This window comes from Galeopterus variegatus, unplaced genomic scaffold, assembly GCF_000696425.1.
Source record: "Galeopterus variegatus unplaced genomic scaffold, G_variegatus-3.0.2 Scaffold600, whole genome shotgun sequence".
Lineage (NCBI taxonomy): Eukaryota > Metazoa > Chordata > Mammalia > Dermoptera > Cynocephalidae > Galeopterus > Galeopterus variegatus.
In genome coordinates, this window is record NW_007726711.1 from 377,282 (window position 1) to 404,429 (window position 27,148).

Here is a 27,148-nt window from a genome sequence, read left to right on the forward strand (position 1 = left end):
AAAACTGAAGTGGTCAGATACCTGTTTCTGAATGAGCTCTTGTCCTTTCTCTGGATGCATATGTACGAGGTTCAGCTGTGGAGATACTGACCTCCGGAAAGGATAAATATCTCGGACATAGGTCTGTGGTGGATTATACAATGTGAAAAAAAGGAGTTCAAATGATTAAATTTTTTATTCCCATTTACTCTTTCTTCAACAGTTTGACAAAGATGTTTGTTTATTTTCTACTGGTTTTGTTTCTTACTACCGTTATGCTCCCTAATTCCACAGAAAAGGTGAACCCCTTCTCAGGAAAGCTTCAAATCACCCAGGCTTAGCACCCTTTCCAAGTACTAAGTTGCTATGTCTGAAGCTAAGGAGGCAAAGGCAATTTATTAAACAACACTCTGGAAGAAAAAAGTCACTGGAAAGTGTTGTCAGTGGTTGTACTGAGGTCCCCTTTTGCTCATTGGATCCATGGGTATGTTTAACAGAATAGGAAAGAGAATCAGAACAGCATTAAAATTTCAAATAGACACACATAGTTATTATATGGGCAACTTAATTTTTCGCTTAGGTGTAATAATGATGAATAACTAACTGCCTTCATTGGCTTATTTCTTTTAATTATTATAACTGTCTTAGTGTAGATACTACTATCATGATCTTTATTTTATAGACAAGGAAGGTAGGAAGGTAAAGTGGTTAGTCTAAAGCTATACAGACAGTAAGGTGGGGTGACCCAAGTGGCCAGGCTGTTAACTTCTAAATGACATTGACTGCCTGACCTTGAGCTGCTCTCAGGAAGGGCATGACGAGCCTTTGACAAACTCAACATCTGTGCCATTACTGCACAGTCTCACCTTATTGTAGTGGATAAGGTTCCATCGTTTATCCATGAGGAAATAATGTGTTGACTGGGATTCTGGGATATTAAAGAACTCCAGACACTCCTGGAACAGTAATAGGAAATTTTAATAAATACTTATCAAGAACATATTATGTGCTAGGTAGTAATTTGAAATAAATATCGAAAAAACAAGGTAACTTCCTATAAGGATTGTATATATATTTATATTGTACATATATTTTATATATTATATATGTATATATATGAATATATACATACACAGAGAATTATCCAGAGAATGATATAATAAAGACTGATAGTGTAATATAATCTGTCTGCTCCCATAGTGGCCAAAAGATGTGTGATTATAATTCAGACTGAGTAATGAACTGTGGAAACACAGTGGCACCTACTGGTCTAGATATCAGGGAAAAAAAAAACACATTTAGTAACATTAAGAATAGAAACTGTGATTCACTGAGCATTTATTATATGTTATACAGTTTCAGTGTCTTTCATGCAGATAACATGTATAACCCGAAATAGTATCCCAGTACTGTTGAAAAAGAAACTGAGACTAGAGAGGTCCTGTCACTTGATTTAGGTGACACTGATTATGGTGGAGTCAGGGTGTGAACACACTGCCTTCGTGCCATCTTACCATACAACATGAGTATAAAAACAGAGTGGTTGCTGACGTTTGCTTCATTGGGTCATAGAAAATTCTCTGGAGACATCTGGAGTAGAATGAGTCTGTCTACTAATATAAAGTACACAAGTTTGGCAAAGCTGAATTTTTCAGAGGCCTTTTCTACTTATATCTGGGCCCTGAGCTCTGTTCCAGAAAATTAGGTTACTGAAAGTTTGGACTTCAGACAAATGGGGAATCACTTTACTTGTTTTCTTATTACTTTACCTTAAAAACCACATAGGCGCATGTAGCAATGGATTGCATTTCTTTTGAAGGGAATCATTGCCATAACTACTAGAAAATACTTTTATGAATCATCTGATTTATTTATTTATTTATTTTGGTGGCTGGCCAATATAGGGATCCAAACCCTTGACTTTGGCATCATCAGGACCATGCTCTACCAACTGAGCTATCTGGCCAGCCTCCTCACCTCATTTATTCTAAGGTATATATTTTCTTCTTCTACAATAATTGCTGACAATGGCAAGTCAGGACTGTATATCATTCAACTAGATGCAACAAAGGTCTATGGCATGGATCATCAACTGACAGCTAGAGTTTGCCCCAGTGCTGCCAGTGGACAAACCCAGGGCACCTCCTGAATGACCATAAGTGATAATGAGGAGGCTCTTAAGCAGGAATTCACAGCATCCCAAGAGGAGTCTGGAATAATACCAGAGTGCCAATCTCCTGCTGCAACCAAGATAGAACCTGATTTTGCCTACTTCAATTATAAAGCTAAAGCATCAGTAAAAGTGGGAAAAATTTTGCAAGAAAATAGCATAAGTGCACAATAGTGGAAAGAGTAAAGAAATGTACATATTCATTTGAAAATAGAAATGTACCATTTAATTACAAAATGGATGTTCAGTAAGGTGGCCATAGGCATTGTGCATACAAAATCATTTCTGTCATAAGTCATTCCTACCTTCAACAGAGCTTCAAATTGAGTGTCTTCATGGACTGGTAACTGGGTTGGGATATCACATTCATTCTGTCCGTGAACTACCAAGGTTTTGGTACCTATAGAAGGTAAAAATAAAAAAACCTCATATCTACTATAGGAAAGTTTATATTTAAAGCATAAAACGCTATTAATAAGCTGATGTTTTTACTGTTACTGATTATTATTATTATTTTGTGCTTAATGTGATATGCATATTGCACTAATTGCCTTCCTTTATTTATAATTAAATGTATATTAAAATATATTCACTTTTTAAATAATGACAGTTACCATTTATGGAGTTCCCAATACTTTTGCTTGCCTTTTACCTGAATAATCATATTTAAATCTCACAGCAACCCCATGATATAGTTGTTATCATTTTTATCTTACAAATGAGGAAACAGAGAGAAATCGAATATCTTATTCAAAGAGAAACTATTTTTAGCAGAAGAGTCAGAATTCAAACCTCAAGCATTGCAGCAAGTAATACACGCCTGTATTTCAGATGAGATGATGTTCACACAGTAACAGCTGAGGAGTACAGAGATACTAGCAAAACCAAAACAAGCACCTAAAATGTGGTTTAAATTTACATTTTCTGAATTCTTTTTGGCTGGTTGAGATGGTATTTATTCTGTTTCACTTATTAATTACAAATCTTTGTGAACATTATGACCTACCTTGATTTTTAATGAGTTTTTCAGTGTATGAGTGACAATATGAGTTTCTCTGCTATAATAAAAAACTGATCACTTTTTTAGATAATCTATAGAACATGTAAGTATACAACTACCATTTCTTATTATGATCTGGCACAGCAGCAAGAATTTTGCATACCTAAACTTATTTATTCCTCATGATTGCGAAGTATGAATTGTATCCCTATTTTATGCATAAGGAAGGAAAGCTTTGAAAAATAATGTACTTTTTCACAGCTAAAATAGTTGTAAGGCTAATATATGGCAGGGCTATGATTTTAACACAGGCTTCTTGGCTGCCAGAGCCTGTGTTCTCATTTGCACAGAAGTTTGTCTCTTTATTTCAATACAAGTATCATTTCATATTTTCATAAGTCACTGCACAAAGATAAAGGCTTGGAAAAGTCTTTGTCTTAAGGAAAAACAAGCTATCTGAAGTGAAAAGGAACTGTATCTAGAGTTTACCTCACACTTCACTTTCTTTTGTAATTCTTCTTTCCTGCTTTCCCGTTTTCCAATTTTTCATAAAGCCGTCTCTCACTGAGATTACAAAGGACTGGAATCCATGCCATGAGAACAATATTATTCTCCTTGCAGTGCCAAAAATTCACTCAAAAAGGCCTTCAGTTCAGCGGGCCCTCTATGATGGACTTTAATAAATCTTCAACCTTGGCAGCCCTTCAAGGACTGATTCATGCAGATCTCAGTTCTGATGTCTCCCTTTTCATCTGGCAACTGCTGACTTTTTAAAGGGTCTATTGTATTTCTTCTGATTGTATTAAACAAAAATTCTTTGAAGCACTCCACACTAGGGGTTAGAAGTCTGAAAATTTTCTCATGAATGAAAGAGGCTCTTGGTCTTTCAAAGGGCTATTTATAATGTTAAAAAAAAAAGTCGTGTCATCCAGCAGCAGTAGTGCATTACCTGGCATTGAAGCGGTCACCAGGAGCTTCACCTCACACTGCTCCTTCTTCATCGTCTGCTTGAGATCCTTGAAGAAGAGGCCCTCCACGTACCCCACCACCTCCCACAGGAACGTCAGTGTGGCTGAGATGGCGTCCATCCCCCATTCGCAGGGGGTCCTCACGAAGTACATGATTAACCCCACCTGAAAGTCACAACAAGAAGAGTTCACAAAGCCTCAATAACCCTAAGCTCACATTCCCCTTTCTTTTTCTTTTTTTAATTAAATCTTTTTCTGTGCCTTCGTGTTCTCTGTTCAAATGCTTCTGCAACATTTTTGGGACAGTAGCCAGGAGAGGGCATGACTGGAAAACTGACCGAACAGGCTGCTGTACATTTTTATGTATCACTAAAATGGCTAATTCTTCAGAAGAACATTTTTTCCAGGTACCATGTCACTTGGAAGCTCAGGTAACATAGGCCATCCAACGGTAATCTGTATATGAAGTTTGCCCCCAAACACTTTGCAGCTTTGCTTATGTCTAATAGTCTGAACCTAACAGTGCTCTCTGCTTGGCTAAGTTGGTGAACTTCAAAATTTTGTTTGCACACCCTCTAAAATCATTTTGAAAAATCATGTGCCTGTTTGAACATTTTATTTTGTTTTATTTAACTCCTACAATAATTTTTAATGAGTTCAGGAGAGCCATAGCTTATAAATTCTGCAATTCCTTCAAAGTCCCTGGTGGTACTCTAGGTTTGGCAGGATAGAGTACTGCTCTATTTTATTTATTTATTTATTTATTCATTCATTCATTCATTCATTCATTCATTCATTTATTGACATGTACTGACTGTACATATCTATGTGGTAAGCTGACATTTAGAATATCTCATCATAAATTTATTTTTTGTTAATAGGAGGTAGAGTATGTTAAACATTCTATACATTGGAATAAGATGAGGACAGACTGTAATTGGAACATTTGATTACATAAGTTTTAACTATCTTACTCAATAATCCACAACAAAATCATAAAGAAATAATACAAATAAATGTTTTATGCCCTCCTCTCCAAAAATTTGGTAGTCCTGGAAAATTTTACAGTTACATTGAAAGAATCTGGGTCACTAACCCAAACACCCTAATGAGGGCCAAGCCTCACCCTGGACAAAAATCTATAAAAGATAAGAAAAAGTAGGAAGTCCTATAAGTGTAAAGTGCCTTGATCAGAAAGGAGGCTTCCTTAAAACTAACACAGTACTTCAGATTCTTTCTCTGTCTCATATGCCTGTCAATGCAGCCTGGTGAGCTATGATGGAGTAGGGGTGGACCTTCCTGGGTGCAGTAGGAGAATGGGGACCAAGATGGCAGACATGCTCAAGAAGTGTTAGTGCATGTTTGTAAGCTGAGGATTGGAGTTATTCACTTAAAACTATCTGAGCACCAGATCTTCTTGTTGCAGAGCTAAAGCATGGAGGAAAGCAATGATCTAGATAAGCATATCTTTTCTCTAGTGACCTGGCGGAATGGACAGGCACACAGCAACTGAAGGGGCTCCTGCCTCTGGTCCCTGCTTGGGTTGCTGACAGGAGTTCACTGAAGAGCCTTTCCGTACCAACCTGATGCAATGTAAACTTGGCAGGGAACATACCTAAACTGAGGGGGGCCCTGATATTTGGTCTTGCCAATCCACCTTCGGTTTTTGTGTGATGTGAACAGGACACAGAAATAGTGGAATGCGTGGCTGGAGAGCATTCCAGACAGAATTGCTATAGGTTGGTGTCACTGAGCAGGATGCTCTAGCCAGGGGACTTCCTATGCTGGAGCCATATGGAACTCATGGCCAGAAATCAGGGGGAGCAACAGCACCAGCAGGAGCTGTGGTGAGGTTGAGCATCCCAGCAAACACTGTGGGGGCCTTGAGTTACAGCAGCATGGGCTTTTGTCCAGGCATCCAGCAACCTGCCTGACCAAGAACACTGTCTCACAAATGGAGCAGCCAGAGGAAATACAAGGGATAAAACATGGAACAAAGGTCTTTTTCCTCCCAACTCTACATAGTTCTAGAGACAAAGGCAGTGAGAAAGGAGGAAAATTCCTGGACACTAAGTATTTTTATCCAAGAGAGACTGAACACTACTCAAAAGTACTGTTTATATTTTTGTATCAGTCTGAACTTAAATCTAGATTGGACCCATTCATATTTTTTCTATTGCCAACCAGCAAGTAGGCACTTAGAAGGAAGATGACCAAATTAGTCATAGACAAGAGAAAGGAATTACAAATTTCCTCTGCACATCGAGGTTGTGGTGTGAGTTAAATTTATCACCCTGCTAGGGATGCATATGCACATTCATAACTATTCCCATGATGATAGTAAGGGAGAAAGAAGGAGTTCTCCCAGCATGGACATTAATTTGGCTATTTGTCTGCAGGGATTAAGTGTCAATTTCAAAGAGTAGACATCACATCCCAGTCCTCAAACTGAACACCAAATCTTCATTCATTTGGGGTGTGAGGAAGAGAATGTGAAGAAACTGGTAAATACTGGAGGGCTCAGGAAAGAGCTATCAGGGTGGTTTAAAGCATAGACAGTTGCCATGGAAAAATACATTCATAAATACATTCCATCCAGGGCAACACTTGTCTCTGTGTTGAGTGTGAGCGTGCATGTGTGTTTAAACAGTGAGCTAGGAAAAGGGGAAAAAATGACTAAAAATGACACATGGGTTTTCTCAAGAGAAAAATGAAATTAAGAACCAACAAAAGGAGGTTGCAATATTGCATATTGACATTTATTGAGTGCCTACCATACGCCAACGACTGTGCCTGGCAGGGACTTTCCTATACAAAAAGTGCTGAATTTAGCTGACTATGATTCACCTTCAGTCACATAATCAATGGAAATTTAATGAAAAAAATTTAAGATCTTTTTCTCATGCTGCTGCTTCCTATGTGGAAATGAACATTTATAACCTACTGGTTGCTAAAACTTACCAAGTAGTTGAATAGGATGTGAGATGTCTGGGCAGGAAAGTCTCCAATATTTAAAAGAAGTTTGCGCAGCATGTACATTAACTCATCCTGAAAGAGAAACAGAACTTTTACTGTCTTGTTCAGCTGGTATGCTGTAGAAAATAAGATTAACTTTTTGTAAAGTAGAGGGGGATTTTGCTTACTTTTGCCCACATGTTGATTTCAATTATGTTCAACATTTTAATATAGGATATGTGATACTCGTTTAATAGTATTTGGACCATCTGGAACTCTTTCTCTTAGGAGCTAACATATAAAAATCACTGAGTAGTAGTCAGACAACTACCATTTAAAAAAAAACAAAACTGAACACCGTGTGTGTAGGTCACAGGCAAATTACAGGGAAGCCATATATTTCATTAACTCTATTTGCCATGGCTGCCAGTGTGATGGGAATGAGAGGAGAGTGTATATTGAGAAACTATTAAACAAACCAGATTTTTGGAACTTCACAATTCTGCTTCTTGAGTTTTGAGTCAAAGAAATAAAGATAGGGTAAATCGAGATGTCTGTAGTTAACCTTACTTTTCAGAAACTAAATCTTCCAGCGAATATGACTATAACATTAAATAAACATATAATTTTTAATCATCAGTGTATTTTGCCATTGCTCAGAAAAGTACTTTTATTTGGCATAATCTTCTTACAGGTTGGTCTGGCAAATTAGATTTTTGATTAATGGAAGAGTTTTAACATACTCTAATAATTGGACTGCCCAGTAATCAGAATTCAATAAATGTGTCCAATACGAAGAACATTACACTGAATTTAATCTCTGTGTGAAAGATTGAGTATCTTGAGGTATCTTAGAGTCATCACCAGCAATATACCACACACATATGGTGACATCATATAATGGAGAAATTTGAAAGAAAACAGCAAGGTTAAATAGTCCTCACTGTTATCATTATTTAAAAAGTACGTAATGGCAATGTATCAGGGGACATTGATGTTGCATGCACAGCACTGTGATGTCCTTTACTTGCTTTTAACAGTTTTCATACTCCTAGCTAACAGCTACACCATAAAAGGAGAGGAATTTACTTGTCTATTGCTGATGGTCAGTTTTTCCAGAAAGTGTCGAAGAACTGTTGATGGATCTTCAATGAGACAATTCCATAAGACTTGCTGGGCCACAGCACTCACTTTAGAAGAGAAAGGAAATCAAACATTTGTCTTAAATGGAGATAAGTTGATCAGATAAAGTATTCAACAATGGACTAAATGTTAATGCCTCCTTTTTGCCTTAAAATAGTTTTGTAAACTCTTTTTCTGTCGAAAGGTGGATATATTTTTCTCTTTGTTGTTGTCTCTGAACATTTTCACACAGAAAGAAAAGGTAACAAAAACGTGGAGGATAGTCTTTAGGTATTAGCATTGCTTTGGCAAAGAATACCTTTGTGAATATATGCAGTTTTTTTTTGTTGTGGAAATCACCCTCATATTAGCAGTGGTGAGTATTTATTAAACTGAAGTCATATTTCATTGCTTATTGAAAAATTCCCAAAATAATTATTCGGTTTTTAAAAATATGTTTTGGTTTAGAATGCACATAAATTAAAGATGATCTTTTATTGTCTACACAAATGCTTTAAATATTATCTCCTTAAGCAAGATAAAATAGTTGAACCAGTAATAATTAGACTCCCACTACTAATGAGGAAGTCTTAGGAATAAATAATCCTAATGAGAAATAAAGTGCTATGTTGTCTTTGGGGAAGGTGGTCAGGCTAAGATTGGCTGGAGGTGCCAGGGTAAGAAAGCAGGTGGGTAAAAAGGAGCAGTGGTAAAAACTGTATGATCTTCAGCCTGAATGGATTTTCTCAATTCATTAGTTTTCTAAACTAGGAATATAGAATTTAGCATGCATTTATCATTCAACCTACATTTTGAATAAATAATACCAATTTTTGCTTCAGAATCTAACCATCCAATTAAAATTAAGAGCTATATAAATAATATTAACAAAAATATATAAATATAAGCTTTAACTTTCATGTGTCTATCTCTATAAATAAAATAGGTGCAGATTTTTATTCGGTTGAAACTGGTTGCAAAAATATTTTTGCAATATTATCTTTATTCTAACTGCTCAAGTAATGTAGTTTATTTCTTAAAACATGGAAGATACAGAAAAGCACAAAGGGAAAAACAAGACTAGTAAGCCCACCAATAATATAAACAATTTTTAACAGTTTAGATTATGTCCTTTCATATACATGAAATATCCTATATACTTACTTGTAATTTTAAAATAGTATATAGAAAATATTCTTTGTTTCTCAGCTTTTTACTTAGTGATATACTGAACACTTTTTATGTTAATATTCTTTGGGAATGCAATTTCTAATGAGCACAGAATTCTATCATGTGCTGGTACCATGATTAACTGCCTGCTGTTGAACATTAAAACTCTTTCCAAATATTTGTTATTTTAAGTAATGTTCAGTGTACAATGTCCTGTATAAACCTTTGTATAGCTCTCATTATTGCCTTAGGAACTGCTAGAAGTCAAATATGTCAAGGAGTTTTCATGCTTTTAAGTTTTCTGATACATATCATGAAACTTTGCTCCAGAATGCTTACACGAATTTTTATACTTCATCAGCAAGGTGTGAGAATGCTCTTTTCCCTGCTTCTTCACTAACTGTAGGTATTTTCATTTAAAATAATCTTTGCCAATTTTGTAATTTGGTAGCTGAAATGTAAGATATCACTGTTTAAAGTAACAGTGCTGTTTACAGGTGTTATTGGTCATTGAATTGTCTGTTTATGTCTTTTGCCCATTTTTCTATTGGGGTTTTTAAGAATCATTATTGAGCTATAAGAGCTTTTTTTATATAACATCAAGAATATTAACCTCTTGTCTGTAACAAATGTAACTCATCTCTACCCCTACTTTATCATTTCATTTTGTAGTTGTTCGCTGTAGGTGGTATCTCTGGAAAGGCAAGTGAGAAAGAAGGCATGGGTGGTGTCAAGCTAACAGCTAAAATTTCTAAGGTAGCCAAAGTCACTGTTTGCTTTCCATGTGGCCACATAAGCGTTGCTCTGTTTTCTAGTCATAAACTGTGCTCCTAGACCCAACTGCCTATTTTAAATGCAATTTCTTGATCATAAAAGCAGTGAGAAAAGGAGGCGTGGAAAGCGATAGTGTTAGTACAGTGTGTCACAAATCTACAATTATAATATGTATATAAAGCAACTCAACATATGGTCAATAGATCATGTGTTCAAGAGCAACCTACTGTCCTCCATGGGATGGTTTGACTGGTCAAAACTGTACCTGCTACTCCATCTTCGCGCACCTCCCCATCCTCCATCAGATGCACGATGGGCAGCACCGCTGCACAGATGCATGCTGGGAATACTGCTTGCGGGGGCTGAGGCATGTGGTGGTTTGGCGTGTGCTCAGTGGTGTGTTCCTCATCTGAACGGGAAGACAAAGTCCAGGTGCTTTTCTCAGCAATGCAATTCTAATGCATTGACATTTCTCAGTTCAAGGCCTACCTATTTAACAGCATAATACTAGCAACAATAAGAAAATGCCAGAATTTTTAAAAAGGTTATACAGAGTGCCTCCTCATGCTAAAACAAACAACAAACCCAATCCTCTCAAAAACTGTCATTCTTCTTGTTTTGTAGAGAAAGAGAAGCACAGACATTCTGGGGCAGGTGGATTAGCTCACAGTATTAAATCAGAGAAGATAATATTTTAAGTGGGGACTAAGACTTTTTTTTATAGATACAGCTAGTTATGTGCATGTGAATGTGTGAGAAAACTTTAGTGCTAACATGGGGTAGCAGAAAACACACACACACACACACACACACACACAATTTAGGGTAAGAACAACACAGCCCAGTCATGCTAATGTTCTTAACTCCACTGACAGATATAATTAATTATAAATATAATTTATATAGCAATAAAGGAAAAGGCTTAGACTTAGTAGACAAGGAAGGTAGAAAAGGTACTTAACAACTTATTCATATGAAAATGTATGTATCATTTTTCTAAAGCACTAAAGAACTGCAAGTCTTTGATACTCATGTTGCAACTTATGTGGCTATGTGGGATTTTAGAGAGCCTATGAAGGAGGGTAAGAGACTTAGTTGTTCTCAATACTGACTTCACACTAGATGCATGTGGAAATCTTTAAAAAATATAGGTATAGTGGGGTAAGCACTTCTGGAATGGTGGAATAGAAGATTCCCAGAGTCTGTTCCTCTATAAAAGCAATGAGAACACTCACAAATATAGCAAAAATAAACATTTTCAGAGCTTTTGAAATTAACCAAAAGTTTGGAGCAAATTGAGGAGCTTTATTTAAAAAATAAAAAAAGGTAAAGTCTTGAAATCCCAGTGGTAATTCTGGCGTTTTAACTTACCCTATTTTCCTCCCCCTCTCCCTAGCTCCTTGGTAGCCTTGAAAATTAGCAGCCCCACGATCATGGTAGCTGTGAAAACCAGCAGCCTAGCAGCCTCAGGAGAAGCAGAACAGGTTTGGTGTCCCCTAGAAGCCTCATCACCAGAGAATTGTTACTACTCGACCCAACAACAACAGTTTAACATTGTAGCTGCCTGAGGAGCTTATATAGGTTGGGGCAAGCAAGATGTTGACAAAAAAATCTTGAGAAAAATCTGGGGAATGAGATTTCCATAGGGAATATGTTAGAGATTTACAAGTCCCCTATCGTATCCCAGCCTCAAGGTAAGCTCTCTGACCTATTCCCAGGTATTGTCCATTTTTCAATAAGCAATTATGAGACATGCAGACAACTAATTTAATATTGCCCATATTTAAGAATAAAAGCAGTCAATAGAAATTGTCCCTTGGAGAGAGGTGGGGCAAGATGGTGGACAAGAGGTGCCCAGGGAACAGTCCTCCCACAGAAAAGGATGAGAACAACCAACAGACTACTAAATATCAATGGGAGCATTGATGAAAGAGCATAGGAGTGCAGCAGGAGACAGGTGAGATCCCTGTGGAGCACAAAAACTCAGGAAGGCAGCACAGAAAGCAGAGAGAAGCACACAGTCTCAGCTATCATGTCTCTGACACTGGGATCAGTGTAAGGAAAAATTTTCCCTTGGGGAGAAAAGGTAGGCAGGGGACCCACACCAACCCCCAACCTCACCACAGAGGCCCACAGATCCTATGGCAGGACGAGCCAGGAGCCAAGTGTGGGGAGTTGCCTAGAATACACACACTGCATCACTCTAGAATACTAGCACAAACTGTGTACTCTCCACCCCCCACCTTTGTAACCCAAGCTGACACAGGATGGCACAATCTTGAAACCAGAGCCATTGTGGGAGTGCACCCTGCACTGGAGTCAGTAGCCACAGCACTTTTGAAGCCTTAGGGCTCTGCTCTTCACCCAGTGCACTCACAAGAGAGACTACAAAGCCCTGATCTTGTGGCTTGAAGCCTGGGCTCACAGTGGTTGTGATTCTAGTTCTGCAGTCTGGGAAGCCAACCCCAGTCCTGCATAACTGATGGATCCCCATGTCTCCCGGCAGAGATCAGACAGCCAAACCCTCCTCAGGAAGACCACTCCCTCTTCTCCCCCACCCCCATCCCCACTGGCTAACCGAGTTGTGTGCACCTGAGCCCCCAACCCAGAAAAACAGCTCATGGGTCTCTATCCTAATAATTACATCCTTGGGCCAGTAGAAATAAAGTGTATCCATGTCCTACCAGAGAAGTCGTGAGGCAGTTCTGTCCTGAAAAGTACTGCTTAGAAGCCTTGCCGACAGCCCCATAAGCAGCTGCTCTGGCTTGCTCATTGCAGGCCAGCCTAGTCGTCCTGCCCATGGCCCAGAAGCAGCTGGACAGGTCCCCTCACTGCAGGCTTGCCTAGTGGCCTTGCCCACTTCCCGAGAGCAGTTCAGCATCTCTGCCTTTGGCAGTCAGCTCCTCAATAGCAGAGGAAAGCAAGACCTCGCATGAGGACTAAGAACTGGCACAGCAGAAGGGCCACCAGCAGACCTGCACTCAGCTAGCTGAGCCAAAGCACAACATATGTCCCTGACTCAGAGAAACAGCTCAGCTGTCAGGCTCCTGGAAAACTCACCACTCGGTCTTTTAAGCCATCACACATACATGTGTCCAAGTGAGAAACAACTTGGCTGACATGCCCCGGCAGGCCCACCTCTGGTCAGAGAAGCAAAATGGTGACCCTGCCACTGGAAAACCAGTCCTAGAGACCATGACATGCCATACACTCACACCTATACCAAACACTGAGAATTACGCCAGCAATCATATCTCCAGTGAGCTAGCTCCTGAGATGACTGACCTATAGGGTGTATGTGCACACCCCCAGCCCATAAACCAACACAGCAATACCTCCCTCAGCAAAGCTGTGCCACCACCAGCACAAACCTCCAAAGCATGGGTTTCTGAGTCACTCATAGATATAGTAAAAGTGGGTTACAGCTAAGAAACCACACAGAGTCTACACAGCCCAGTCATGCTGAAGCCACTGCATTCTACTAGTCAACAGACTAAGATGCATTTGCAGTGAAAGTCTTTTCCCACAGAAGCTACTCCACAAAACTGAAAGAGGTAACTGGTGCACCAGATGCACAGATAACAATGTAGGGAAATAAGAAACATGAAATAGAAGGTAATATGAGACCACCAAAAAAACAAAGTAATGCTCCACTAACTCATCCCAAAGAATCAGAAGTTGCCAACTTGCCAGAAAAGGAATTCAAGTCAATGATCTTAAGGAAACTCACTGAGATACAAGAGGTATAGACAAACAGTTAAACAAAATCAGGAAAACAATTCACAATCTGAATGAGAAATTCAACAGAGAGATAGTATCATTTTAAAAAATCCAGCAGAAATCTTGGAATTGAAGAATCTGTTGAATGAAATAAAAACTACATCTGAGAGTCTAGAAAACAGACTAGATCAAGCAGAAGAAAAAATTTATGATCTTGAAGATAGCAGTTTTGAAATAACACAGGAAGACAAAAAGAAAAAGAAAAAAGAATGAGCAAAGCTTAGAAGATCTATGGGATACTATTAAGTGAAAAAAATATTCAAATTATGGGCATTCCAGAAGGAGAAGAAAACAAAAAAGATATTGAAAACCCATTTAAAGAAATAATAGCTGAAAATTTCCCTCATCTTGGGAAAGATAGGGGGAAAAAAAGCATCCAATCCAGGAATCTCAAAAGTCCCCAAATGTATTCAACTGAAATATGTCATCTCCAAGACACACTGTAGTCAAACTATCCAAAGTTAAAGGCAAAGAAAGAATTATAAAAACAGCAAGAGTAAAACATCAAGTCACTTTTAAGAGAATCCGCATTAGACAAACAGCAAACTTCTCAGCAGAAACCCTACCAGGAGAGAATGGGATGATATATTCAAAGTACTGAAAGAAAAAAAACTTCCAGCCAAGAATATTATACCCAGCAAAGCTATCCTTCAAAAATGAGGGGGAAATAAAGTCTTTCTCAGACAAGAAAAATTAAAAAATTAAGGGAATTTATCACAACCAGACCAGGCTTACAAGAAATGCTTAGGGGAGTCTTACATGTAGAAGAGAAAGAACAATAACAACTAACCTGAAAATACAAAACTTACTAGTAGCATAGACATCTAAATTAGAAAGAGAAAGGAATCAAACCTTATTAATACACCAAACCACCAAACCACAAGAATACATATTAAGAAAGGAAGAAAGGAACAAAAGGTACACAAAACAATCAGAAAATAACCAACAAAATGACAGGAGTAAGACCTCACGTATCAATTATGACTTTGAATGTAAACAGATTAAATGCTCCAATTAAAATACATAAACTGGCTGAATAGATTAAAAAACATGACCCATCCATATGCTGCCTACAAGAAACACATATTACCTACAAAGGCACACACAGACTGAAAGTGAAGGGAGAGAAAAAGATATTCCAGGTACAGTAGACTGATTTGTGTTCCCAAAGACCATGTATTAGAAACTTAACCCCCACTGACTATGCTCAGAGGGTGGGAAATCCTATTATGGTCATTGAAAGGTGGGGCCTTGAAGAGATGATTAAGTTGATGGTTTAATGGTGGTCATGGGCATGGTTGTGGGGCTTTAAAAGTAGAGTGTATGATAGTCTTTCCCTCTTTTTCTGCTCTGCCATTTTTGCCTATCTGAGACCCCTGCATTGCTATAAAGCCACCACCAAAGAAGACTTCCACCAGATGTATTCCCTGGACTTTGGATTTCCCAGCTTCTGAAACTGAAATCACACAGTTCCAGGTATTTTGTTATAAGTAACAGAAACAGAATAATACACCATGCAAATAAAAACAAAAGCGAACAGGAGTAGCTATACTTATACCAGACAAAACAGACTTTAAATCAAAATCTTTGCTAAAAGACAAAAAAGGGCACTATTAATGATAAAGGGATCAATACAGCAAGAGGATATAACAATTATAAATATATACGCACCCAACACCAATTGTATAAAGCAAATACCTTCAGATCCAAAAGGAGAGATAGACACTCATACAATAATATTTAGGGACTTTAACACTGCACTCTCAGCAATGGACAGATCATCAAGACAGAAAATCAACCATGAAATGTCAGATTTCAATGTCACCACAGACCAGATGGACCTAACAGACATATACAGAGCATTTTATCCAACAGCTGCAGAATACACACTTTTGTCAGCACATGGAACATTCCCTAGGATTGACTATATGTTAGGCCACAAAATAAGTCTCAAAAAGTAAAAAAAAATATTGAAATCATATCAAATATCTTTTCTGACCATAATGGAATAAAACTAGATATCAATGACAAGAGGAACTTGTAAAACTATACAATACACGGAAATTAAAGAACATGCTTTTGAATGACCAAAGGGTCAAAGAAGAGATAAATAAATAAAAAAATTTCTTGAAACTAATGAAGATAGAAACGCAACATACCAATACCTAAGGGATACAGCCACAGTGTATTAAGAGGAAAGTTTATAGCAACAAACACCTCCATAAAAAAAAAAATGAAAAAAAAGAAAGAAAGATATCAAATAAATAGCCTAATAATGCACCTCAAGGAACTAGAAAAGCAAGAACAAACTAAACCCAAAATAAGTAGAAGAAAACAACTTATAAAAATCAGAGCAGAAATAAATGAAATTGAGACTAAAGATAAAATATGAAAAAAATCTATCAAACGAAAACCTGGTTCTTTGAAAAGATAAAAAAATTTGACAAATCATTAGCCAGACTAACCAAGTAAAAAAGAGAAAAGACCCAAATAAATAAAATAAGAAATGCAAATGGAGACATTACAACAGATAGCACCAAAATACAGAGGACCATCAGAGACTATTATGAAGACCTATACACCAATAAATGTAGAAACGTAGAGGAAATGGATAAATTTCTGGATGCATTTGCTCTATCAAGACTGAACCAGGAAGAAATAGGAAACTTTAGAAAACTTAAATAGATCAAAAACAAGTAATGAGATAGACTCAGTAATAAAAATTTTCCCAACAAAGAAAAGCCCAGGACTAAATGGCTTTCCTACTGAATTCTACCGAACATTTATAGAAGAACTAATACCAATACTTCTTAAACTATTTCAGATAATTGAAGTGGATGGAATTCTTCCACACTGAGGCCAGTATTACCCTGATACCAAAACCAGGCAAGGATACAACAAAAAAAAGAAAACTACAGGTCAATATCCCTAATGAACACAGTTACAAAATTCCTCAACGAAATACTGGTAAACCAAATCCAACAGCACATAAAAAAAAAAAAAAGGAAAAAAGAAAAAAGATTATACACCATGATCAAGTGGAATTTATTCCAGGGAAGTAAGGATGGTTCAACATATGCAAATCAAGAAACTTAAAACATCACATCAGCAGAATAAAGGGGAAAAAAAAACATACGATTGTCTTGATAGATGCAGGAAAAACACTTGATAACCAAACCCACAACTAACATCATACTGAATGGGGAAAAGCTGAAAGCTTTTCCCTTAAGATCTGGAAAAATATGAGGACAACCACTCTGACCACTTCTGTTCAACATATTATTGAAAGTTCTAACCAGAGCAATTAGGCAAAAGAAAGAAATAAAGGACATCCAAATTGGAAAGGAGGAAGTCAAATTGTCCCTATTTGCAGATTACATGGTTTTATGTAAGCAAAATCTAAAGACTCTGCCAAAACCTCCTAAACCTGATAAACAAATTAAGTAAAGTTGCAGGATACAATATCAACATGCCAGTCAGTAGCCTTTCTATACACCAACAAAAGCTAACAGAAAAAGAAACCAAGAAAGCTATACCATTTAAAATAGCAACAATAACAAAATACCTAGGAATAATATTAACCAACAAAGTAAAAGATCTCTACAATGAAAACTACAAGACACTTATTAAAGAAATTAAAGAAGACACAAAAAATGGAAAGACATCCCATGCTCATAGACTGGAAGAATCAATATTGTCAAAATAACCATACTACCCAAAGTGACCTACAGATTCAATGCAATCCCCATCGAACTGCCAATGACCTACTTCACAGAAATAGATAGGAAAAAATATTCAAAAATTTTTATGGAACAGTAAGTGACCCAAACAGCCAAAGAAATCCTGAGCAAAAAGAACAAATCAGGGGGTATCACACTTCCTGATTTCAAAATATACTACAAAGCTATAGTAATCAAAACAGTATGGTACTGGCACAAAAACAGACACATAGACTGATGGGACAGAATAGATAATTCAGCAGTAAATCTATAGATAACTGATTTTTGACAAAGGAGCCAAGAACATAGAACGGGGAAAGGACAGTCTCTTCAATAAATTCTCAGCAATTTTGCTGGGAAAATTGGTGATCCATATGCAGAAGGATAAATGTAGACCTTTATCTCTCAACATATACCAAAATCAATTCAAAATGGATTAAGAACTTAAATGTAAGACCTGAAATGATAAAAACTTCTAGAAGAAAACAGGGGAAACACTTCAGGAGATAGGTCTGTGCAAAGACTTTATGAATAATACTTCAGAAGTACAGGGAACAAAAGCAAAATTAATAAATGAGATTATATCAAACTAAAAAGCTTCTGTACAGCAAAAGGAACAATCAAAAGAGCAAAAAGATAACCTGCAGAATGGAAGAAAATATTTGCAAACTATGATTCTGACAAGGGACTAATATCCTGAATATACAAGGAACTCAAACAATTTAATCATTATAAAAACAAATAATCCAATTTTAAAAAGGGCAAAGGAACTGAATTCACATTTTCAGAGGAAGACATACAAATGGCCAATGGGCATATGAAAAAATGCTCGATATTGCTAATCATCAGAGAAATGCAAATCAAAACCACTATGAGATATCATTTCACTCCAGTTATAATGGCTATTATCAAACAGAGAGGGAATAACAAATGCTGGTGAGGATGTGGAGAAAAGGAATCCTTCTATACTGTTGATGGGACTGTAAATTAGTACATCCACTATATAAAACAGTAAGCAGATTTCTCAAACAACTACAGGCAGAACTACCATATGATCCAGCAATCTCACTATGGGATATATTCCAAAAGAATGGAATTCAACAATTCAAAGGGACACCTACACTCCCCTGTTTATCATGGCTCTATTCACAATAGCAAAGAGTTGGAACCAACCTAAATGTCATTCTATGGATTACTGGATGAAGAAAATATGGTATATATGCACAATTGAATACTATTCAGCCATAAAAAAGAATGAAATTTTGCAGCAACATTGATGAGCTTGGAGAAAATTACATTAAGTGAAATAAGCTAGGCACAGAGAGAGAAATACCATATGTTCTCACTGATATGTGGAAGCTAGAAACGTTGATCTCGTAGAAGTAGTTACTAGAGACTGATGGGAGGAAAGGAAAGGGGGTGATGGGGAGAGGGTTGTCAGTGAATACAAAATATTGGAGAGATAAGAATAATGGGATCTAGGTTTCTATAGTCATAGGGAGACTACAGTCAACATCAAAGTACTGTGTATCTTTGAACAGCAAGTCATGATGATGTCGAATGTTCCTAACACAAAGAAGTGACAAACGTTTGAGGTTATGGATATACTAAGCACCCTGACATGTTCACTGCACACAGTGTGAATATACCCAATTATCATATTGTACTCTGTAAATATATGCAATTATCATGGGTCAATTAAAAAAATAAGTTAAAAAGAGAAAGAAAAAAGAGAAATAGAGAGTAGAATAGTGTTTATCAGGGGCAGGGAAAGGGTGGAGGGAGAGGAAGCTGAGGAAAAGTTGGTAGACTGGTACAAAGTTACAAAATTACAGTTAGATAGGAAGAATAAGTTCTGGTACTCTAGAGTGACAATAGCTAATAATACTGTATATTTCAAGATAGCCACAAAAGAGGATCTTGAATGTAATGACCACAAATAAATAAATGTTTAGGTGTCAGATATTCTAACTATTGTGATTAGATTATTAAACTATATATGCATGTACTGAAACAACAAATTGTACCACATAAACATGTACAATGAATAAAATAAAATAAAATGGATGGAAAAAAATAATACTAATTTGAGAATAAACATTTTGTTTTTTTAAAAAAAGAAATTATCCCTAACATTGTCCCTAAGGAAGTTTAAATGTTGGGCTTACTAAATAAAGATTTTAAATCATCCTTTATGCTTACATTTTATTTTAACATAATATTATAAACGTTATGTAAAACACTATAACACCTATTATAAAATAAAGATAGAAAAGTATGCCCTTCATATAACATATTTCATATTTTAAAATAGCAGACATAAATCATACCTTATCCATAATTGCATTCAATGTAAATGGACTAAATGCTCCAATCAAAAGTCAGAATTAGCAGAATGGTTACAAACACACAAACACACATAACTTAACTACATGCTGTCTATAAAAGACATAATTTAGTTTCAAAGACAAAAATAAGATGAAAGGGAAAAGGATGAAAAAAGATATGCCCTGCAGACCGTAACCAAAAGAGAGGTGGACTGGCTATATAATCATCAGACAAAGCATATTTTAAGAGAAAAATTTTTACTGGAGGGAAAGAAAGACACATTATAATAATAAAAGGGTCAGTCTATCAGGAAGATGTAACAATTATACACATTTGCACTTAAAAACAGAGCCCTAAAACATATAAAGCAAAACCCAACAGAATTAAAGGGAGAAATAAACAATTGAATAATAATTGCTGGAGACTTCATGATCCCAGTTTCTAAAATGGATAGAACTTAATAGAGAATAGAAAAACAATAAAGAAAAATTAATGAAACTAAAATTTGATCCTTTGAAAAGATCAAGAAAATTGACAAACCTTTAGCTAGACTGAGAAACAAGAGAGAAGATTCAAATTACCAAAATCAGGGATGAATAAGGAGATATCACTTCCAATCATACCAAAATAATTAGGATTAAAATGGAATATTATGAATAATTTTACACAAATTAGAGAATGTAGATTAAATATATAAATCTCTAGAAATACATAAAACCACAGGAGTTGACAAAGGAAGAAATAGAAAATCTGAATAAGTTTATTTCAAGCAAAGAGATTGATATAGTAACCCAAAAAAAAGCTTTCCCCAAAGGAAAGCCCAGGCCCAGATTACTTTGGATAAATCTACCAAATATTTAAAGAAAAATTAACACCAATTCTTCACAAACACTTCTAAAACATAAAAGAAAAAGGAATATGTTCCAATTATTCTATGAAGCCAGTATTACTCTGATACCAAAACTAGACAATGACATCATGAGAAATAAAAACTATAGACAAATAGGTGTTTACCCAGTGCTAATAGGCAATAAAAAGAAATAAAAGGCACCTATATTAAATAGAAAGAAGTAAAATTCTATTTGCAGATGATATGATTTGGCATATAGAAAATCCTAAAGAATCCATAAAAACATTAGATTCGATCAACTATTACAGGAAGGACACACGGTCCAAACTCAGTATACAAAAATCAATCGCATTTCTATTCACTAGGAATGAAAAATCCAAAAATGAAATTAGGAAAACAATTCAATATACAATAGCATCAAAAAGAATAAAATGCTTAGAAATAATTTCAACAAAAGAAGTGCAAGATTTGTACACCAAAATCTATACACAAAGTTGAAATAAATTAAAGACCTAAATGAATGGAATGTTCATGGATCCAAAGACTTAATGTGTCCCATATTGATCTACGGATTCAATGCAATGGAATTCCTATCAAAATCATATCTGTCTTTTTTGAATAAACTGATAAGTTGATCCTAAAATTCAAATTCATAAAATGCAGGAGACCAAGAATAGCTAAAATAGTCTTAAAAAAGAAAAACAAAGTTGGAGGACTCACTTTCCAACTGAAAAACTTACTATAAAGCTACAGTAATCAAGACTGCATGTTATTGATATAAGGAATGACATACAGATCGATAGACTAGAATTTAAAGATGAGAAATAAACCATTACATTTATTTTCAATTCATTTTTGACAAGGGTTCCCAGAAAATTCAATAGGGAAAGAATCGTTTTTTTCAATAAATGGTGCTGGGACATTTAGATATCCGTATACAAAAGAATAAAGTTGAATTCTAACATACACCATAACAAAAAAATTAGCTCAAAATTGATCACACACCTAAATAAAAGTACTAAAAACATAAAATTCTTAAAAGAAAACATAAGAGTAAGTCTTCATGACCTCGGATTAGACAGTTGTTTCTTAGATATGACACTGAAAGCACAAGTGACAAAAGAAAAAATACACATTGAACTTAATTAGAATTAAAAATTTCCATGTCTTGAAGTTACTGTTAAGAAAATAAAAAGACAAACCACAGAATGGGAGAAAATAAGTGCAAATCATATGTCCGATAAGTGGCATGTATCCAGAATATATAAATAACTCTTACAACTCAACATTTAAAAGACAAATTACCAATTAAAAATGGCAAAATATTTGAGTAGATACTTTTCCAAATATATAAATGGCCAATAAGCGTTTGAAAAGACGCTCTACATCATTTGTCATTGGGAAACTGAAAAATCATGAGATACCACTTCATATCCACAGGGATGAATAAACTAAAACAAAAACAAAAACTGGTAATAACAAGGGTTGGCAAGAATGTTTAGCAATTTGAACCCAATCCTTTTTGGTAGGAATATGAAGGTATTATTCAGAAAATAGTTTGGCAGGTATTTCCACAAAAACTTATATGCATCTGTCCATAGAATCATAATTCATAACAGCCAAAAAGTGGAAACAACCCAAATGTCCACTAATGATGAATTGATAAACAAGCTGTAGGATATCCATAGAATAGAACATTAGTTGGCTAAAAATATGAATGAAAAACTGATACACGCTACAACATGGATGAACCTTTAAAATATTATGCTAAGTTAAGGAATTCTGTCACAAAAGACCACATATTGTATGATTCCATTTACATAAAATGTGCAGAATAGGCAAATCTATAGAAACAGAAAGCAGATTAGTTCTTTCCAGGGGCTGGGGGAAGTGGTGGTTGAGGACTGCTGACTAACAGGCATGGAGTTTCTTTTTGGAATGATGAAAATATTCTAAAATTAGATAGTGATGATGGTTGCACACTCTACGAATATGCTAAAAACCACCGCATTGTATACTTCAAAGGGATGAATCTTATGGTATGTGAATTATATCTTAATAAAGGTGTTATAAGAATATACATGTGACTTGGGTCCCATCCCCATAAATTGTGATTAATTAGCATCAGTCATTTTTTCAAGTTCCCCAGGGTTGTGCAGCCAAGAGTTGAGAACCACTGGCCTATTTGCTCCATTTTTGTATATCTTTCTAGTGACTTTATAAATCAGTGATGAAATTTGTATAATTATGAAGTATTGCATCCCATTCAACTGTTCATCATCAGACAAGCATATTTTAAGTTCTTGGAATTAAAAGGCATCATATTCTGTCCCCCACTACCCCACACCAAGAGTCGGACTTTATTACAGGAATAGCTTTAGTTTTCCTTTGATTATTAAATTATCCCAGAAAAACATCCTAAAGCATCCTATAGTCACACACTGGAATCACCCAAGGAGGTTTTCAAAATACTGATGCATGGGTCTCACTCTCAAAGATTTTGATTTGGTCCTGAGTGTGGCCTGGATATTTTTTTTTAAAGCAGAACAATATTAACTGCCTAGAAAAATGTCTTCTGCAATATGGTCACATGTAATGTAATTAAAATAGAGCCAACTCAATAATGACAATTGCTGGGTTAAATCAACAATAGTTTTTTTTAGGATGCCACTCAATCTAATTTTTGTTTTTAGAACTTCAATTTGTGAAACAAGCTATTTAATGAAGATAGTGTAAGGAAGTGAGATAACGATATTAACTGGAAAATGTTTCAAAACACAAAAGTCATGAAAAATAAAGAACATATTAACAAGAGGACACACCTTCGGCACTGACAGCTGAACGCACTGACCAGACCGACCCGCGGCGGAAGGAGTAATTCCTGTGGGAAGTGCTGGAGGTACAGGATGGACTTACAGACAGCCGACGAGACGCCAGATTGGTGACTTCTTCTACTGACAAACATAATGGGGAATGTGAACTTCGGTTTTGTAACAAAAAAGTTACCTTCATCACAACTACAGCTGTACTTACATCACAAGTGTCTATTGCTCTCAGACCATAAGGCTTAAGTAATTAGAGTGTACTTAGGAAAGGAGGAAAAAAACTCTACAGGAAGAAAGACAGAAAATTTCTCTCAGTTTTCACAAAAGCAGGACAGAAAGTCATTGAATTTAGAACGGTTCGTAAATCATTTTCTGATACCAGGTAACCAACTATCTGAGCTTGTGAAGGTTGAAAGGAGTTAATGAACTAACCCCATTTTTAATGATCAAAGAGTGGTTGTATTTACTTTAACACACATTCTGGAGTCAGCGTTCCCTGAATCAGAACTACTGCTTGGTCCATTATCAAATTGGTTCATTCAATGTGGCTGTGGCTTAATGTCCTCCTCTGGAAACAGGCCAACTCTAAACTCTAGAAAACAACAACTTTTCTATTTCTTTGGACAGTGTCAGGAAGTGAGAGATGGAAGGGAGCAACTACCTCATGTCACATAATATCATCGACTTTAGTTCAAAGCAAGTACTTTCCCTGTGACCCAGCCCCCCAAGAAGTCCCATGTGTAGAGGGCACCTTCCTCTTCTGGCTCTGAGCTGGGCGTGCAGGTGGGCTCATAGCAAGCTTCCTGGGTGATGGGGATAGCAGTGATGAGGCTGGCTTCTCGACCAAGACGTTTCTTCTCTTCCTCCTGCTGCAAATTCTTTAAGATGTGTTCTGCCCTTTGATGGGAGCGGGACACAGCCCGGGCTGAAAAGGATTTCTGTGGAGACATGAAGTCAAATTTATTTAATGGCAATTTTTCTGCAAGGCCACAGGCATAAAGGGTGTCCAGTGAATTACACGAACATGGTAGTTTGTTCTCAGAAAATGTTAGGGTATTTACGATCTGGTTTCATGAAGATTTGTTTATTTTTCTACCAAATTTCTAGGCTGTGTACTGTTATCAGAATAATTCTTTCAAGTATACTTGTAAGTTCTGGAAAGGATCCAATTTCACCTTTAGAACTTGGGTGGTTTTATCAATGATTCACTCTTTAAACATTAAGAACAAATAAATTTTTTTAGTAGTTTCCAAAATTTATTTCTTTCTGAAATTTTTGAACACATTTTAAGTTTATTTAAAAATTTTAAACTTATTTTTAAATTTACTTCATACGGTTAATAAAATAGAAAGTCAGAACCATGGAAAGGAGGAGGAAAGAGATATCTTTCATATAAACCACTTAGTTAAGTGTTTTATTTTTATAGCTCAACTGTCAACCACAGTGTAAATACTCAATCTGTGTAGATAAATACAGTGGCACACCATAAATACCTAACAATATTTGTAGAAACAAAGCTACTAAGTGAAAATGATGAGAGTTGATAGTGTTACTAAGGTTGAACATAAACTTGACTCTGTGTTTACTAGCAGCCAAAGCAAAATGGAAAAATATTAAGAACAACTCACACTTCCACAGGTGAAGGATAAGGAACAAAGATTCACTCTGCAAAATGTCTATTCTATTCATGCCTTAATCATGCTGCTTATGCCCAGATGAGTTTGAAGAGCTTTGGGGACACAATCTGTGGTCTCAGAGCAGGGCAGTGATCACTGGAGTTCTTCCCTACCAACTTGAAGTAATATCTAGGTACAACAGCAATTCCACATCTCATTGTTGGTCTATAGTCATATAGAGTTCTAGAGACAGGTAGAGGGAGTTAGTCACTCTTCTAAATGGTTGCCTTCATTGTAGGATAGTAAGATCCCTTTATGCAGGATCTTAAGACTAAAGGTTTCCTATGATGAATGGCATAACAGCAATTAAGAGCATTTGTTAGTCCACATGGCAATTCACTCTCAGACAGGTGGTTAAGCTCCTTTGTTATAATTAGACACAAGGTAAGAATTGTGGAATGAGTAAGAGAACTGCATGTAGAATCAGCAACTTGGTTTCAAATCCACTGTAAACTTGGGATAGAAAGTGTGGTTGGCTAAAGTGAACCCATCTCCTCCATGGGAGAAAAATCGAAGATCCTTATGTAGCTGGTTCAGATGCTGGAATTACCGCAAATATGGGAGAACAACCAGGTATGTCTTTCTCTTTGGCAAAGACCCATCAGATATGAAGGTACTGTATGTGGAAGAATTAAAATAAGATAGGCATATTGTGATGGATAAAGAGTTCAAACTAACAGTTCTCCAAAGAAACTACAAATGCCTAGAAAATCTATGTGTGATACGCAAAAAATGTTCAACCTAACTTCATGTATTCCAATAACTTTTTCAAAGAAGTGTAAATAGATAAACAGTAACTCTTTGGGGGCTATTCAAAGTGGCAATTAAAAAAGAACACTATTTAATTTGAATAGGAAAGACATTTTCTCATTCTACTGAGTAAGTGTCAGATGATATAACCTTTCTGGAGATATTTTGCATCAAAAATCTTTAATAGTTATATACCAAATGCCATAAATTCCATAGGAATTTATGCAAAGAAATAATGATGGATTTGTACAAAGAGATATATTGTTTTTCTCCCCAAATTTTCTACATTACTCTTGTAATTTAGAGAAATGATATTCAACAGGTGAAAAAGGCATATTTTGAAGATCTGTTTTTTCAAAAGGTGCATATTCTTGATTTTTTGTCTCTTACACGGACTATGTTCTAAACCTGACTGTTTATGAGATATTACTGACAGCAGTTGGAAAAGCTGAGATCTCAGAGTGATGTCTGTTCTGATGATACTGATAAGCCACAAAATGAAAAACAAACTAAGATTCAAACAAGAAAATAAGATCTGCCAACTCTCTTTTCCTTATTTTCTCAGTGTCAATATATTTTACTTTTCGGGTAGCATACATACTCGTATTATAGGTTAAATGAATATATTTGTTGTGTAATAAATAGAGGCAAACATACTACTTAAGACCAAGAAATCGACTCCTAATGCTTTTTTTTTTTTTTTTCATGTCCAGCAACGGATCGCAACCCTCGGTGTTGCGCCCGCACCTCGCTCAGCCAGTGAGCGGGAACCGGTCTGTATGTGGGATCCGAACCCTTGGTGGGAGCGCCACCGCGCTCCCAAGCGGCGCACTGTAGCAGTGCGCCACTGGGCCGGCCCCTCCTAATGCTTTTAATAGCTTTATAAGGTGGCTGCTGCTTTGATTATAAAACAAAACTGCTGGCTTGAAAGTCTGCAAATGCTCTCTGCCAGATATTAGTTCCTTCTATTCTATTCACAGAACAAAGACCTTTTGTGGGTGATTTTCTTATGACAAGAATGAACAAATTGTCTCACAAATTCATTATTCTCTCTTACATGCACACCATAGGCCCTGGAGATA

The 27,148-nt window shown here is 36.3% G+C and overlaps 1 protein-coding gene across 1 annotated transcript in view; it reads right to left on the bottom strand.

Moving 5' to 3' along the window:
* The window catches only part of UNC80 (unc-80 homolog (C. elegans)), a 214,063-nt gene that overhangs the window by 57,151 nt on the left and 129,764 nt on the right, over positions 1-27,148 (bottom strand). The window contains exons 33-41 of the mRNA XM_008570410.1: positions 24,392-24,578; positions 23,638-23,769; positions 10,404-10,547; positions 8,162-8,262; positions 7,079-7,165; positions 4,099-4,282; positions 2,455-2,549; positions 846-935; positions 22-123 (exon numbers count right to left, since the gene is read on the bottom strand). Of these exons, the coding sequence (XP_008568632.1) occupies positions 22-123; positions 846-935; positions 2,455-2,549; positions 4,099-4,282; positions 7,079-7,165; positions 8,162-8,262; positions 10,404-10,547; positions 23,638-23,769; positions 24,392-24,578 (1,122 nt within the window). The remainder of the gene's footprint in view (positions 1-21; positions 124-845; positions 936-2,454; positions 2,550-4,098; positions 4,283-7,078; positions 7,166-8,161; positions 8,263-10,403; positions 10,548-23,637; positions 23,770-24,391; positions 24,579-27,148) is intronic.